A 17,315-nucleotide genomic window follows, 5' to 3' on the forward strand; every position below is an offset into this window, starting at 1 on the left:
AAAATCCCAGTTACAGAGCTCTGTTCTAAACCACTGATAATGCAGCAGGACAGCAAAGTTGCTTTGTACTACACAAACATCCTTAGGATAAAGCAGAAAAGTGCATAATCCTGAGGTCTTACTCCTAGGGGAATTCTTTGCCAAAAAATAAAAAATTCTGAACACAACATTTTTAAATTCTGCATATTTTATTTGTCAAAATAACACAATATAATCACACCAGTTTCAATTATTTTGGTAATTTATTTCAGAATACCTGTCAGCAAGTATGTCTGTAACAATACAGACAACAAAAATGATTCAGGAAAGGTTTTTTGACAAATAGATTAATTACTAGGCATATTAATACAGACATCAGAGTAATAATTCATTTGAACTGTGATACAGAAATGTATTTCCTATGCTCCTCAGAAGTAGTGCAAAAGCTTGGGGGAGCCAAGGGTAACAGAGGAGCTGAGGGAGATGGAAGTAATTGCTTTGGAGGATCCTGGGTGTGAACTTGGAGGGTTGTTGGGTATGGGTGGGAGAAGTATGGAACAGGGTTTTTTTTATGCAGGAAAGGATTGTTAGGGAGCCTTCCCCATGCAGACCCTGGCTGACCCTTAGTCTCTCTCATTCAGTCAGGCACATCTGCCCCTGTCCGCATGTGTCCCTGCATCCCCACTCAGCCAGCCCCCCCATATGTCTCTGCAGCCCCTTCCCTCTGCCCCATGTGTCCCTGTACCCCCATCCTTATTCAGCCCCTACCCTAGTCTGTGCCTCCCACTGGCCCTTCTGAACCCCAATCTGTGACCCCCCAGCAGGTCCATGTGCCACACCCTATCCATCCCTCCATATCCCTTGCCTCCTGACCTTGCCCCATGGGCAGGGCACTTTGAGGAACACAGCCTTTTCTCTTCCCTATCTGCAGCTGGGGCAGCTCCCACCCCAGAGTGGCTGCTGTCTGTTCCGGCACACAGTGGCTCCTAGAGGGTGAAAGGCATAACTGCAGCACTTCTTGGCAGAATGTATTTTCTGCTGAGAAAAAAATATTCTGTACTGCACACGAATTCTGCATGTCCGCAGTGGTGCAGAATTCCCCCAGGAGTAGTCTCTACCCAGGAAAAAGCTCCTAATAGAGTAATGGGAATCTTGCCTGCATAAGGATGGCAGGATCAGACCACTAAATTTATATTATATGGTAATATATTAATTGATTTATTTTTAAAAAAAAACAGACTTTCTTTAAAAAATTCTTAGTATACTTTAAAAAGTTGCTAACCTTTAAAAAATGTAAGTGCATAAAATGCTAATATGAAGTGCCAGGTTGACAGCGCTGGAGAACAGAGTCCTCTGAGTATCCATAGGAGAGGGAGAGCATTGGCATTTGCAGTACAAACTTCCCAAGCACTTTCCCCTGAAAATCAAACCTAACCCATCTCTACAGCCTTGTCTACAGTAGGGAATTAAAATGTAAAAATCCCACCATTGCCAGCACTGGTTCAGCTGCACTGTTGTTTGCAACATTGGAGGTCCTAGTGTAGACAGCTCTCTGTCTCCAGCAGCTGTGTCCATTAAACTTGCTCAGCAGAGTAGTTCAGGTTTCCTCTATCTAGTAAATCCCCAGACTCTTTGCTGAGATTATCCACAAGACCATGCAATTAGTGTTTGAAACAGCAACTGCTTCTTAAACAAGATACTAGATTTTAAGAAGTAGGTTCTTTTAGTTAGGTTTAAAAAAGTAAAATGAGAAAATGGTGCTAATATAATCCCCTGTCCTCCACAAATGAAGTCCAGTAACAATATGCTATATTTCTCTCACTCTCTTCTGGAAATGCAAGCTAAATATTTGATATTCTTGCATATGTTTTAAATATATTTTTAATATATTGGCACACACACATTTATTGTCATTTCTAAACAACACATTGTCATTTCTAACAGCTGCCTCTTGTACTTTTCTGATATACCAAAATGTATCATGAATATAACATACATAATGCAAAATACATTTTGGAAAAGAATCAGTTGTATACACATGTAAGAAATAGATACCCAACATATAAAATATATTTCTTTAAAACAGCTTCTGTTTCCTTTGAGATCATCCATTATCACTAGGCTACTCTTCAAAATATTACAGTTAATTATGAGAGATATCAGTAATACTTCTCAGGAACATTTGCTTTTATTTTCCAAATGATTTGATTATTACATGAATGTGACTCTAAAATGGGACAAGCACACAGTAATCTGAAAGTCTAGGATCTAATTCATGCTCTGTTGTGTTTTTATTTTATTCGATTCCCGGGTTCAGTGACCTGAAGAGCAAATAAAAAGATTTGTTCCATTACAGGGAATAGTTTTCAGTTATCTCAGAAAGGGTTTTAAAACTGCTGTTGAAAATCAAAGAGCTGAAAGAAAACAAATAATACTTCTTATTTAAAATACCAGGAAAGCTTCATCTCTGCTTACCGTATACAATGCCTGGAATGCTACGAGTCCAGCAGTAAGAATAAACACAGAAACCTGTGTACCCTGAATTCAATGCCTCTCAGATCTGTCTCAATGACTGTAGCATACAAGAGAGTGACAAGTTACTTTTAAAAACCAACCCAGTAACAAAACTAGATGTTCTACTTTCACTCCTTCCGCCTGTCAAAACTCACTAAGTACCAGGACATTCTAATCCAGGGAACAATCAACTGCAATGTGATGTTTATGGATGTAATAAATGACTTTCAAAACAAAAATGTGTTTTTACAACCCTAGAGTGCAATAAATATATATGACTAACAATGGTAGTTCCTCTCATCTTAAAGAGACAAAGCACCATTTCTTTTCACCATTTTAATCAAGAATGATATAATTGCTTATACAAAAAAAAAAAAAGAATTATGCAGACACCATTTAATCTCTCTGGCTCAGATCCTCAAAGGCATTTAGGACCCTAGCTCCCATTGAAATCAATGGGAGTTAGGTGACTAAAAACCTTTGAGGATCTGCACTTTTGTGCCTCAATTTCCCATCTGTAAAATGAGGATAATAATAATCTTCCCATTCTCCTATCTTCTGTCTGTTGTATCTATTTAGCTCTTTTGGGCAGGGAATGGCTCTTACTATGGGCCAGATTGCAATCTCCCTCTCATGCTGAATACTGCCTTATGCCATCAGTAATCTCATTGATTTCACTGCAAGTCCTTGTGTAACTTAATGTGCATCAGGATATCACAATCTGACCTTACATGTATGCACAGTGCATAGCACAATGCCTCATTAGGGCCTCTAGCTCCTACTGGAATGCAAACATGCAACGTAATTGTCACCTTCATTCTGAAATTCACATTTACAAAAGTGGATATGGTTTTACAAGACAAGAGTTTTTGCATAATTTGCAAAGGACTTCAGTTTTGCTCCCCAACATTTTTCAAGTGAAAATCAGAAGGTTTACACCCACCCAATGATATTGCAGTAAAATAATGCTGCACAGTTTACAGGCCAAATTCAACTCTTTCTGCAGCTATCTGTTACCTATTCTGCACTTGCTGTGTGTGGAGCTCTCGGCAAGGTTTCTTGTATGACGACAATGGAAATTCATCCCCAAATGAAAGGGAGTACTTGTGGCACCTTAGAGACTAACCAATTTATTTGAGCATAAGCTTTCGTGAGCTACAGCTCACTTCATCGGGCATCCGATGAAGTGAGCTGTAGCTCACGAAAGCTTATGCTCAAATAAATTGGTTAGTCTCTAACGTGCAACAAGTACTCCTTTTCTTTTTGCGAACACAGACTAACACGGCTGTTACTCTGATCCCCAAATGAGGGCATGATATTCAGCAGTGCTTCCACAGCCTGGATATGAGCTCTGCAATATAGGATCAGAGAGGAGGAGTTTGCCCTTTTTCTTTAAAGGCCAAATTCCAGCAGCCTTCAGGTTTGGCCAGAAAACAGGTGCATACCAATGCTGTAAAAGCACTTTCTTTGTCAAGTGTACTGTGCCAGATTGCTGCCATGCACAGATTTTTCCTGCCAGAATCAGGAGAAATTTAGAGTAGGACAGGTATATGCTGGGCTGAGTAGGTTACACACACACTAAAACAGGTGGCCTCATATCCCATAACCCCTCGGTGCCTTCTTTAGAATGGCCAGAGTTACAATCCCTCCCCTGCTTCACCTCTGGCCCCAGACAGCTATTGCAGCCTACAAGTATGGGGAGGCAGAAGCAGGGATCTTACCACTTCCCACTGAGTTGCTCATGGGGCACAGGGAGTAGCAGGCAATTTGGTCCTGTTCCCCTGAAAAACAGTCAGAATTGCATTTTGAGCAGGTCAAAGCAGGTGGTGGGGCGGGGGGAGGTTGTGGCTTACCTCACACTTCCCTAGGTGGCCAAGCAAGGCCTGTGATAATCTCAGCCTAAGGACCAGAATCAGGCTGGATAATTTCTGCCCCATGGTCCCATCCTCAACACACCTACCCGAGCTTGTGCCTCTGTCCAGCTCGCAGTCAGGATTTATCTCTAAGCATTTTGTTTTGATAAGGATGATAGCCCTTCCAAATGTAAAAGATCAGAAGAACAAACGCCTTAGAAATGGGCACAATGAGAGCTGGTTAGGAATTTTTTGACAAAATGTGTTTTTATTGGAAAATGCCGATTCATCAAAACCAAAGCTTTCCATGGAAATTTGGATGGAAATGTTGCTGAGGTCTAAGCTGGAATTTCTGGGAACAGAAGAGACCCTCCGCACAATAGTCATTTGATTAGGGCCCTCACCTGGGATGTGGTAGACCCAGGTTCAAGTGCCCATTCTGAAGCAGGCAGAGATGCCTCCCACATTCCAGCTAAGTGCCCTACCCACTGGACTATAGAGTCAGTCTCAATTTCTCCAGTTGGACTTTGCAGAAATAATTAATAATCACAGGACCAGAGAGCTCAGGCAGAGGACAGGCTTAAACCTGCATCTCCTACATTCCAGGAGAGGGTCTTAACCACTAGGCTAGTCTCTTGCTCTTGCTAAGGGTCTCTTGCTCTGCCCCCCTGAAAATTTTTTAAAGGTCATGGTTTTGTTCCACTGCAGAACAAAAACAAATTCTGAAACCTTGAAATTTTTCACAAAACGGAATTCTTGTTTTGTAGCCAGCTCTAATTCTGACCCCAAATCCATTGCAGCTCATCATCTAAGATTGCTCCACAAGTTAATTAGGGCTGAAACTTGCAAACCCTTACTCAGGTGAGTACTCTCTTTGCAAGTTACAGTAGCTACTGTTGGATTTACACTGGCGTACCCGAGATCAGAGTCCAGCCCACGAGCTACTTGTGTGAATAAGTTATGTAGGGAACAGCTTTGCAGGATGGGGACCTTTTCCCTGAAGACATTGTTTAGAATGAGCATGTCACACTCTTGCATAAGTTTTAAGAGTTATCTTGTCTCCTAAATGAAAATAGATCATCATATATGTAGATTCAGGCATTGGTGACAAGTTTCTGTCATTTCACAAATAACGAATAGGTACAATAGGCTATATATAACTATTCAAAAAAATCTGTGGGTCTCACTTATATATCATCAATGGGCTCATCAATCAGCAAGGCGGGTATATAAACAGATTTGCGCACAGGTCTCGTACCAGGCAGCTACATTAATTTGTGTAGATCCAACTCTTCCAATTCATGCTGGTATCTCTGGGGAAGAATCATGGGCTTTCTTCCATATGAGTGGTTGATAACAAGCTAATTGACAAGGAAAATAAAGGGCAACTGAAGTTGGAGGCAGAGATGCATTCTTCGCTCTTTGTCTGGCCAACAGAATATGAAATGCACTGGTAACTGTTCCTAATGCTGAGGCTCTGTAGAAAGAAGTGGTAAAGGCATTAATTGCCCTGTGCGTTTGTCTAGATATCATCTCAGTTGATAAGACAAAGAGGCTACTGATCTCTTTGCATTTCAATATGCAGTCCAAATTTGGTCATGAGGTTACTTTGTTATACTTTTCCCAAGGACTTGTCTGACTGATCTAGTGACAGTGGTGCTAGGAAAAGCTCAGAGGTGAATTGGGTGCATCTAAGTGATGACAAAGGCCTCAGAAAGAAAATGCTAGAGAGGAATTTAGTTTTATTGTTTTCCTTAAGGGTTGGAATTCTGTAGGATTTGATCTTCAGCATAATTTAACTCGCATCTATCGTATTAAGAAGTGCTTGAACTTTAGTTGTTCCAAAACACTACTGTCATGAATCTGTGAGTCCTAAGACCATTTTAACTTCAGGAATGAGACCGCTGTCTTCACATTGCAGAAATCTAAGCTACTTGTGATATAACAGTACTCACTGGAGTTAACGGAGGATGCCCCTATCATGTGACTGTGGTAATCTTCCGCAGTCCTGACCTATGTGACTATGGCCAGGACAAAGACTGGCCTCTTACCAGTACACCTGTGCATCACACCTTTACGCTATGTCTACAGTACAAACTTTGGTTGATGCAAGTTATGTCAGAGTAAAGCTGCTGCAGTTAGTATACGCTTGTGCGTGCACACTTGTCTCCTGGCATCGGCGCTTTGCGATAGTCACCAGGAGTGCTTGTATTGATGCACAACCACTGGCTCAGCAGGTGCAGAATGACAGCTGAATGTGCTTTTGGTAGATTGAGGGGTCGCTGGTGTTGTTTATTCACAAGATTGGATTTCAGTGAGAAAAACATCCCAATAGTTATAGCTGCCTGCTGTGCCCTGCATTATAGCTGTGAAGCAAAGGGGGAAAAGTTGCTGCTGGAGTGGAGGGTGAAGCAGCTGTCTGCTGAGTTTAAACAGCCAGACACAAGGGCTATTAGAAGATCTCAAGGAGCTATATGGCTCAGGGAGGCTTTGAAAGGGCACTTTATCAGTGAGCCACAGTAATATGGTGTGGTGTGGTGTGCTCTACCTGGCCCTGCTGTGAGGGGGCCTGTTAGGAATTTTATGGTGCTTGGTGTACATCTATGCATGTAACAGTCAATGTACCTATTAATTTTGTGCTGCTTGCTGTACATTTTGATTATTATACTGTGTGGGTTTGTCACTGATCCTGTGAGTTGTGTCACACTATGCAGGAACAAGTAAGTGGGTGCTTTCAGAACTGCTACGCACTCTGCAAGGTATGTTATGAACTGATGAAGATGTTCCAAATAATTGAATTTTATTCAGTAACAAAACCAGTGCAGAGAAAAATCTGTGCAATTTAAAAGCAAATACACTCAAAACTTTAATAAATTAATAGAACAAAATGTATCAAGGGGAAAGAATATTCATATCCATTTGTGCTACACATACAGCTACCGTGGCTTTCATAAGGTCAGTGAAGCACTGTTGGTCCTTAATGTCCCTTGTGTGGTAGGACTGTGGACCCTGGTGCCATGTGGAATGTTGATGGGTGGCTGCAGGGAAGTGCTGTAATGGAGTTCGCCATGGACTGCAAAGGGAGGAGACCCCAGGATTGTTGAACCCGTAGATCCACAAGAGCCTGTAGCATCTGTGTTTACTGCAAGAAAAGCCCCATTATGTCCTGATGCATCTCTCTCTCCTTTTCCTGCTGGGAACCCTGGGCCTTTCTCCTCTCCACACTCTCCTTCTCCAGGCTGTCTGCAATGTTCACCTTCCAGGCCCTCTGCTCCCATTCTCATGTAGCACTATCTTGCAGGATCTCACTGAACATGTTGTCCCAAGTCCTCTTCTTTCTCCTCCTTATCTGGCTCAGGTATTCTGCTGGTGTGAAGGGGGAACCCCTTCAAGGCTGCAACTTCAGCAGTTACAGATAAAACACAGAGGTACCCTTGTCAGTATTATCACAACAGAAAGCAAAAGTTAAAGTTCAGAACTCACTTCCCTCGCTCCCCCGAAGTTTTAAACAGGCCATGCCTATTGACACTTCTGCTTTGGAGTGCTTGTATACGGCACCACTCAGCACCAGCCGTGGTGAATAAGTCTTGCTAGGGGTGAGGGAAATGAGGCAGGAATTACTCAGTTGCATGAAACTAGGGCAGTGGCACTGAATACTGGCACCATTTTCCACAGACTGTGGTGATTTTAGCTGATATCTCATTCCTGAGGGTGACAAAGGCACAGAGATCACAGCTGCTGCTGGTGACCCAAAGTTGCCTAGGCCTGTATGCTGCTAGCCTGTGTACTGCAATGGCCTGCTGAAGTTACCGCTGACTGGCATGGGAAAGTGTCTTACCGCACAGGAAGAAATAAGGCTGCCATCCCTAGAAACCTTCTGGAAAGGACTGCAAAATACCTCTATGAAAGTATCATCGAGATCTCTCAGAAGGATTCAAGGGACATCCCTGTGGACATAAACAAATTTCTCCTCATGGTACACACCTTGCCTAACTCTACAGGGGAATGAAAAGCATATAACAACACTACTTCTCTTTTTTGTACTGCTGCCTCTTCTAGTAGAAGTAAAATAATGCAAAATCGATAAATGTGTCCTGTTAAGTTGGGAGTGCCACCACTGTAATGGGAAATAAATTTACACACTTACCCCAAGATCCTTCCCTTCCATTGGGCTCACTCGTTCTTGATTGCCAGGACTGACTAGATGCATTGGAGTCTCAAACAGCTCCTGGCTAATGGCATAGCTGGACCCCCTCCCCTGGTTGCTTGTCTCCCATCTTCCTCCTCCTCCTTGCTGTTCAGGTCAGGGAACTGTGGCTCAGGCTCCCTGGAGGCATCCATGGTGGTGGGTTCTCCTTTAAGTATGGCATGCAGTTCTTTGTGAAAGCAGCAGGCCTGTGGATCACTATTGGTCTCCCTGGCCTTCAGGTATGCCTGACATGCCCTTTGCTTTCATGCGGCCCTGCTGCTGGTCCCTGTCATACACCTTCTCCTGCAACCCCCATGCAATCTGCTCATAGATGGCCACATTTCTATGGTGGGTCCATAGCTGTGCTTGCAGAGCCTCTTCTCGCCACAGGCCTAGGAGATCCAGTATCTCCTGTCTATGCCAAGCTGGAGCTCATCTGGAGCATGTAGCCAGCATGGTCTGTTGGGCAGTTGTTCACAACAGTGGAGAGCTTCCAGGTGTGCTCACCAGGCTGGGCAATCAGGAACAGGCATTTTCAAAATTCATGGGGCATTAAAAGGAAGGAGGGGCCTTCTGGTCTCTGTGCTCCTGGGCAGTGAAGTTCACAACTGAGAGCAGAGTGGTCAATGTAGGGATTGTGGGACAGCTGCTGGAGGACTGCTAGGGTCAACACAGGTAACTCAGTGTCTTTGCTTGCACAGCATTGACCTCTGTACATCAACCATGGCTCAATGCTGCTTGGGGAGGCACGTGTAACTGCGTTGCTGTAACGAGGCGCTTACATTGGTGGGAGACAAATTTCAGGGTAGACACATGCACAACTAGGTCAATGCAAAATGGCTTACGTCGACCTAACTTTGTAGCGTAGACCAGGCCTCACTGTGGTGAAGCTACTGCTTATATTCCTTTCCAAGGGTCAAACTTTCCAATCTCATCTTTCATGCTCCTCTTTGCTCCATTTACCCATACTTCACTGTTTTCCAGCTGTGTCAGAGAGCAGTGAAAAGAGCAGTGCTAGCTACACCCCGTATGGAAACTGCTGTGAGCCTTTTTTGGCATCTATTTGACTAACAGCTAGTTGCTTCTGAAAGCAGAATGTGATTGCACCCTCCTTTCATGAAGTCAGGGTTGTTTAAAAAGAAAGAACTAGAACTGAGCATTTTTACAGAAAAAAACACTTTCCCACTCTCAATTCTTTTTATCCCCTGAAAAAGGTCAGGAATGTTTAAAATTAATGGCAACCAATGTAAATGAGAAACAGAAACAAAAGAAACATTAATTCCCTTGCATACAGTCCAACTTGCTTCTCTTTTTCCAAAACAGAAAATGTTTGCCTGCTTCGGCTACTATACCACCAGGAATTTCCAGCCCTTTCCAGCTTAGATCTTTGGGAATCCCTACTTCGTAAAATGAAGCAAGAAGCCACAGACAGTATGAAAATGATGAGCCGTACTCTGCACAAAGCATTCTCCCCTCCCCCCACCCTCAGCTGACCAAAAAACCAGGACTATCAGAAAGTGTGAAAAGGCAAATGTGCTCTTGGAAAATACAAAGTGGGCTTCGTGTAAATAAAGCCAAACTACCTGGAGCCATCGGGTGAGATTCTCAGCCAGTGTAAATCAGTGTAGCTCGACTGCAGGGCCACACTTACACATACCAAATGAGGATCTGTCCCTTTTTGTAGATGAGGCAAGCAAACAATGACACTAGTCGGAATTTAAGGAAGGGCACACCTCCTAAAACCCCTTTCCTTCTCATTTGATAATGCAGGTATTTAGCTCCTAGGCCAAGAGTTCTCACCCTTTTACAGTGTGGAGCACATTTTAATAAGAAGAATATTTCTCAGGCTTGCTCCCTTCCCATTTGCTATCACATGGACCCCTCTCCTCTCATTTGGATAGCCTTCCTCAGTCTTCAGCAGTCACTGCTATGTGAAGTCTCTTTACTGTCAGAAAATCTTTTCCCCTTTTCAATCCATTCTATTCCTCTCCCTTGTCCTGCTCCCCTGCACATGCTTCTCTGTCACCTGTTCCCTCTCTCCTGACATGCTTCCCAATTGCTTGGCCCTCCCCTGGACATATTGCCAGGCTGCCTCATTTCCTTTTCCTCTGGATATTCCTCTTCCAATGGAAGCTAGCAGATGCAGCTAGGGCCAGGCTATTCTTCCTTGTTTCTAGCTGCCTTTACAGGCCTCTGCACACTTCTTTGCAGTGCAAAGCCAGCATCCCTCTAGAACAGGGGTTCTCAAACTTAATTGCACCACGACCCCCTTCTGACAACAAAAATTACTACATAACCCCAGAAGTGGGGACTGTAGCCTGAGCCCACCTGACTCCCACCACCTCGAGCGGGGGGAACAAAGCCAAAGCCCCAGGGCTTCAGCCCCAGGCTGGGGGCCTGTAACCTAAGGCCCGCCACCCGGGGCTGAAGCCCTTGGGCTTCGGCTTTGGTCCTGGGTAGTGGGGTTTAGGCTTTGGCCAGCAAGTCTAACGTCATCCCTGGAGACCCACAGCTTGAGAACCACTGCTCTAGAACCAGGTAGACAGAAACAGCCACTACCACATGACTAGCTGGCTCCCTGCTGAACACAAAAATGTGCTTGTGAACCTCCTGTGCTCGCCACACCAAACTCTGGGAGCTGCTGGCCTAAGCATGTTGCTCAAAAGCAGAGAGAAAACGTGAAGCAGATCGGACTGAAGTGAAAGTGCCATTTCTGTTCCTTTGGAGAAGGAACAACTTAGCTGCTTTGGAGAACAGGCCCCTGAAAGCACACATGGTATATGCAATGTTGTTGTCCACCCAGAGCTTCTTCAGTCATGTCGCATTTATTTAGAGCTACTGAACCTGCGCCCAGTAAATGTTTGAAGGAACGACACCCTTTCCTCAGCCTGTTAGTGCTACCTAGGGTACAAATGTTGTGCCCAACTTTGAGGAGATGTTTGCAGAGGTAAAAAACAAAACAAAACACTACAAAACACTTTCAAAAGTGATCAGCAACAGCCTTACCCTTACTGATCTCAGTGGGAACGGTATGTCTACACAGCAGCTAGACACCCGTGGCTGGCCTGTGCCAGCTGACTAGGGCTCATAGGGCTTGGGCTGCAGGGCTGTTTCATTGCTCTGTACACTTCTGATTTTTCAACCTTGCAGGATCCTAGATCCCAGGCTCCAGCCTGAACCCAGACATCTACACAACAGATCTACACAACAGCCAGAGAGGCCAACCATGGGTGTCTAGTTGCTGTGTAGACATACCCTGAGACTTTTAGCATTGACCTCAGTGGGAGTGGAGTTAGACCAGTGGTGAGTCCTTTTGAAAATTCCATGCTACATGTTCACAGATGTGTCTCCAACTTGAATTTAACCACTTTTTACTTGGGAGTTAAATATTTTACACAGTTCTTGATTATGGCATAGCCACAGCCATGTCAGATCAATTTTTGTTTTGTTTTTTGCAGTATAGCTAGAGAACATACAAGTAATACATTTTCCAGATTATTTTAATCCCAAACTACCAGCTCAGTCAAAGGCATTTTAGAAAATATGACTAAAATAAAGGTGTTTTACCTGATAACTGTCCAGTGGCCACAGGTCTCACTTTATATGGAGTACTGCAAAATATCAAAGAGGGCTGGTTACAATGACACTGATAAAACACTTTGTGTTTTCTGTATAGGACTGGTGTACATGCCATGAAGAGTGGGAGGAAGCATATGAATGCATTCTGAGCCAGCTTGAAATTTATGGGTTGAAAATTTACCCATGGAAATAAAGAACATGCACTTTCTATGAATTTATCGCCTTCAAATTTGCCACTGCACTGGTAGTCAAGGACTTGTTCAGGCTGCTTTAGTGCCACCAGAACACACCATGGTCACACTATAAGCACAGCAGAAATCTCTCCCCTTTGGGGAGAGTCAGGTTAGCTTGGAAATAGAGGTGTCAAGGAAACAGTCACTGGGAAGAAGAAAGTTCCTTGGGGCAGGGACAGACTTTTTGTTCTGTTTGTACAGTGCCTAGCATACTGAGGTCCTGGCCCATGACTGGGGTGGGGGCCTAGGCACTGTGGTAATACAAATAAATAAATAAATAATGAGAGTGGCCACGGTAAAAAAAAAAATAGCAAGGCAGAGCAAGCTCTGAGAAGCCAGGGAACAAAAATAAATGGGGTTCAGAGCAGTTGGGCTTGGAGCAGCACCTCATAAAAGCCGGGACCCCCCGTTTCCAAATAATGACATGCCTAAGTTCTAACAGAGAAATAAAAAAGACTGTGAATTAAGGGAGCTGGGAGCCTTTGGAGTAAACATAGTGGGTTGTAAACGGATGTTCTACATGAAATACTTATGTGCAGTAGTTTTTCCTCAGATAACTCCGCCTACTTTAATAGCAGGTAAAATTACAAACCAAAGAGGCATTAGTGTTATAATCTTGTGCCCAACTTCTGCTGACAGCTATTTCCCACTGCACAGGCTCTCCTGCCACATTGCACAGGAAAGGTGTTTATGGCTAAACAAACCCTCTTCCCTGGGCTTGACGCTATTTTACAATATCGTGTCCTCCTCAGGCTTACCTCTCTGAGTTTGCTGGCATTGTTGGATCGATGGATACCATGCAATTATCAACTGTCAAAAGTGAGATAGTTGTGTTCCTGAAAGACACAAATCAAAGAGGTTTATTTAACCTCGAAAGTGACGGTCCTGATTCTGTGCTGCCTCAGACCTTGCATTGCACAGGTATAACTGGCTAAGTGGGCTTAAAACACTCCTATTTTGAGTAGCTGCTGTATCTCACCCACTTTGCACTGATGTAGATGACTACACCAGGGGCAAGGCAGTGGAGAATTAGGTCCTTAATGGCTATGTTCTGTACAGTATAACCACAAGAGACATTTGTGATTAAAATGCAATTGTGGTCTTGTCTTTCCCCAGAGGGAACTTTGCTCCCTATAAAATCACATATGCTGTGCTGTTGAATAATCAGATACTGACTTCTACTGAGGAGGTATCGTGATTTATTGACTTGGCAGATATATATTGACGGAGTTAAAAATCAATAAAAATACTTACCTTGAGATAATACACACAAAATCCAACCCCCTCCAAGCTACACAAGTGATTATCAGTGTTGTTATCCACTTCTTTTACAAAAGGGAATTCTGAAATTGTTAAAGAAACTCCTTCACAACAAACAAAAACAAAACACCAACAGCAATTGAAAAGAGGGCAATGTTTTCTGAATATTAGTTTGCTAGTTTGGGCACCACAGACTGAACTGTGCTCACCAGAAGCTTGTTTGAAATTAGTGAAACTTCAGCAGCCCTTTGTATGGCCCTATTCAAAACAAACCATAACCTAACCTGTTTAACTGAAACCCTCCTGTTATTGTCCATGAATGGCTTACATTGTTAAACAAGGTTTTCCGAGGGACAGTGGAAGTGCTTGACATCACAGGCAAATGACAGTTGTTGAGCTCTCCAATATCAAAGGAGGGGTAATAGCAAGGGTAAACAGCAAAGCTTATTGGATTCAATCCCAGAGTTTTATGTAAATAATAGTCAGTAGGATTCTCCAGATGCCCACAGAGTTAACCACACTCAATAACCCTGTGATTTAATGTTTTTCTTGGGTTTTGTACTGTGGGTGTGTACATCTAAGGGACATCATACTCCTCTCTGCATACCCCTTTTAGAGAGTTCTGTGATGTCTAGGGAGCAGTGGGAACTGGACTCCAGCGCATAGGCAAAGGGTTGCTGGCCGATTCCCCCAGATTCATGGGTGAAACCTCCAACCAATTCTCTTTGTGGAGGATAGGTACACCAAACTCTATCCCAAATGAAACAATTAACAAGAAACTCCAGGAATGGAAACTAATGGAATTTTTAGACCGCCCCCCACCTCACAAAAATAACCCAGTTAAAGGAGAACATGGCCTGGAACAAGGGACTCGGTGACATTTTTTGTTTGTTTGTCCCATTTGTGCAAAATTCTAGTGGGTACTCTGTTTGGATACCAGGAACCTTGAACAAGAGTGGTATAGTTCTATTTGACAGTGCCCCAAATGTAAAACTGGCATCCTTGACTGGGCTTGTCTGTGCACAATTTCTCAAAACATCCCTCTCTTCTATTCTATTCCTTATACCAGACTAATATTGTGATATCCGAGCACCTTCCAATAGTGCATTAAGCCCTCTTCTGTTATTCATTATGCATGAATTACTGTTACCCCAATTTCTGATTCTCACATTCTGTAACTTGAGATATGCCTGAGATGCAAAATTCAAATCTGGGTTCAGATCTAGATTTTGAAATATATTCTCCTCTTCCCAAAACTAAGGGATTGTTGGGTGTGAGGTTCCATTTTGGGCCCACCTCTGAATTGTTCTGAAGAGGGAAGGAATCAAGGTGAAAGGTGTGTTAGCCCTTGTCAAATGTATCAACTAATGCCTACCTTGGTAACCCAGTTGCAATGCAGAAGAGGTCAACAATATCTCTGGAATTGCAGTATTTACTGAAGACCACCTTCCAAGCAAAACAGCAGCAGTGAAGAAAAACAAGAAAAAGAAGAGAAGGTACGGTTAAATTCCATTGGACATGGACCTCATGTACTGGCTTTACATAAATGACCATTCTTGCTTTTAAAATATCTGATTTGCCCTGGGCATCGAAATTCTTTCCTCCCTTTCTTATCTTCCCCCTTTTCTAATTCATTTATTTTCAATGAGAAAGCAGAGCAGGAAAGGGGATTTTGGAATCCTAACCGAACTATCAACAAATCTAGCATATGGTATCTGAAATGACAGCAAAAGAAACTTTATCATTAATCTAGAGAATGATCATGATCTATAGAATGGGTCAGATCCTCAGTGTCAATTTGCATTGGTTAATTCAAGTCAACGGTGCTGCACTGATTTATATCAGCTGAGGATCCGGTCCTGTAATTTAGATGGAATGTAATATTTTCCAAGGAAGCCAAACTTCCCACTGTAATGTATGGCACTATTGCAGTACTATTAAGTTAGCAGTTGAATCCACTTGAGATTAATTTTTCCAACTGCTGTTGACCCCCAAAGAATGCCCTTTATCCTTTTACACACAAAAAATTATGTTAAAAAACACTATTAAGGTTGCAAAGACAACCCTAAAAGATGTCAGTTTAAAAATCTCCAAAAGTCAGGAAATGCTGGCATTAGGTGTTCCATGTCATCCCTTTGTGCATTTGCATTATGATACAGTCTTTAATTACATGATCACATACTATTTTTTCCATTGGACCCCTGCCTCTTTCAGTGCACAGGATAGACCTGCTCTGGAGATGAAGCATGATTGTGTTGTAAAGAAGACTGTTGTCTGTCAGACCCCTGCTTCATTTGTTGCAGAAGTTAGAAGATGTGGGGAAGGGGATTGCAGGAAGAGAAAGGACACACTCGTGGTCCTCCTGCAATCCCCTGCCTCATTCCTTTCACCACACAGACCTCTGCCGTTCGAGTAACTGATAGCAGTAGTAGGTTGTCTTCCTGTATGTGGACCAGCACTAGAGGGGGGACAGGACGCTTTGCCAGTGGGTGTCACATATATTTGCCTACAGCAGAGGAATGGTGAGACTCAAGGATCTTGCTTTCCATTCCAGGCTCTAATGGGGAGTGTGCTCTACTGGGCATGGATTCTTCTGTTTATCCCCCCCCCAAGCATGACCCCTTCTCTAGCCTGTTCCAATTCTTTTGCTTCCTTACTCCTAGCTCCTTCTTCCAATCTCATTCTCTTCACTTGGCAGCTCCTAGTCTCCATGCCTCAGGCTTCTCACCCCAGTCCCAACCTCCTTGCTCAGCCAGTCCCAGTTCTCCCCTCCTGGCTTCTCATCCAGTCTGCCTCTCTCCCCAACCCTGGCCTCCAGTTGCCCCCTCCACCCACATTCCCAGTCTCCTCATCCAACTTCACTGTTCTCTCTTGCGTCCCAGCTCTTTGAACCACTCTCTTTGTCCAGTCAGTCCCACTTCTCCTCTGCACCCAGCTCCTCATCAGATCTCTCTCCCTTCCCCGGCCACTTCCTTCACTCTTCCCCCACTCAGTTCCAGTATCCTCCCACCTACTGGCTTGCTCCCCATTACCTTCCCTGGCTCCCAGTCTTAGTCTCCCTCCTGCCCTAACTGCTGATCTGATCCATGTCTCCCTCCCCATGGCCTTCCCTAGCTCATAATCCCAGTCTCTTTATTCATCCAGTCGCAGTCTCCTTGACCAGCCTGCCCAAGTCTCCCTCTCCCCCCACCCACCATCAGCCTGCAGCCCCACTCAGGCTCCTTGTTCTAATCTATTCTTCCTCAGGTCTGGCTCTTGTCTTTGCAGCACCCTCCTCCTCACTGCCTGGACCCCACTCATTCAGGTATCTAGATTAAATGTACAGGATTGAACAATTAGATCATTAAAAACCTGAGACAGATCATTACCAGTTATTACATGTTATTTGGAAAGTAACTGGCATCAATTTACCCTATATGGCTATTTTGATAATCACAACAGTGATGGACCTTAGTTTATTACAATCCAGCTGCAATCAAAGCAGTAAATCAAGGTTTTAAATATATTTTAATCAGATTTAGATATGACTGAAATCCTGCTCTTAGCAAAACACAGCATCTTTCAGAGGTTCTAGCTACTAAAACTGTCCGACACAATATCACAAGCCCATTATTGTACAAACAACTGACAAATGCAATAATTTAGGAGATGATGGCAATTGTAGCTGAACTTAGAACGAACTTTTGTGACATGCTGGGAGCGCTATTT

General features: G+C 43.5%; 1 protein-coding gene across 6 annotated transcripts in view; it reads right to left on the reverse strand.

Annotated features, from left to right (window-relative positions):
* The window catches only part of PDE9A (phosphodiesterase 9A), an 81,811-nt gene that overhangs the window by 53,958 nt on the left and 10,538 nt on the right, over positions 1 to 17,315 (reverse strand). For 5 of the 6 annotated variants that reach the window (XM_084624488.1, XM_084624487.1, XM_084624490.1 and 2 more), the window contains 3 exons: positions 14,983 to 15,053; positions 13,106 to 13,183; positions 12,103 to 12,146 (listed from right to left, as the gene is read on the reverse strand). In XM_084624488.1, the coding sequence (XP_084480614.1) occupies positions 12,103 to 12,146; positions 13,106 to 13,183; positions 14,983 to 15,053 (193 nt within the window). The remainder of the gene's footprint in view (positions 1 to 12,102; positions 12,147 to 13,105; positions 13,184 to 14,982; positions 15,054 to 17,315) is intronic. The other variant, XM_084624489.1, reaches the window with a different exon arrangement.

This window comes from Lepidochelys olivacea (assembly GCF_965140295.1).
Source record: "Lepidochelys olivacea isolate rLepOli2 genome assembly, chromosome: 1".
Taxonomy (NCBI): Eukaryota; Metazoa; Chordata; order Testudines; family Cheloniidae; genus Lepidochelys; species Lepidochelys olivacea.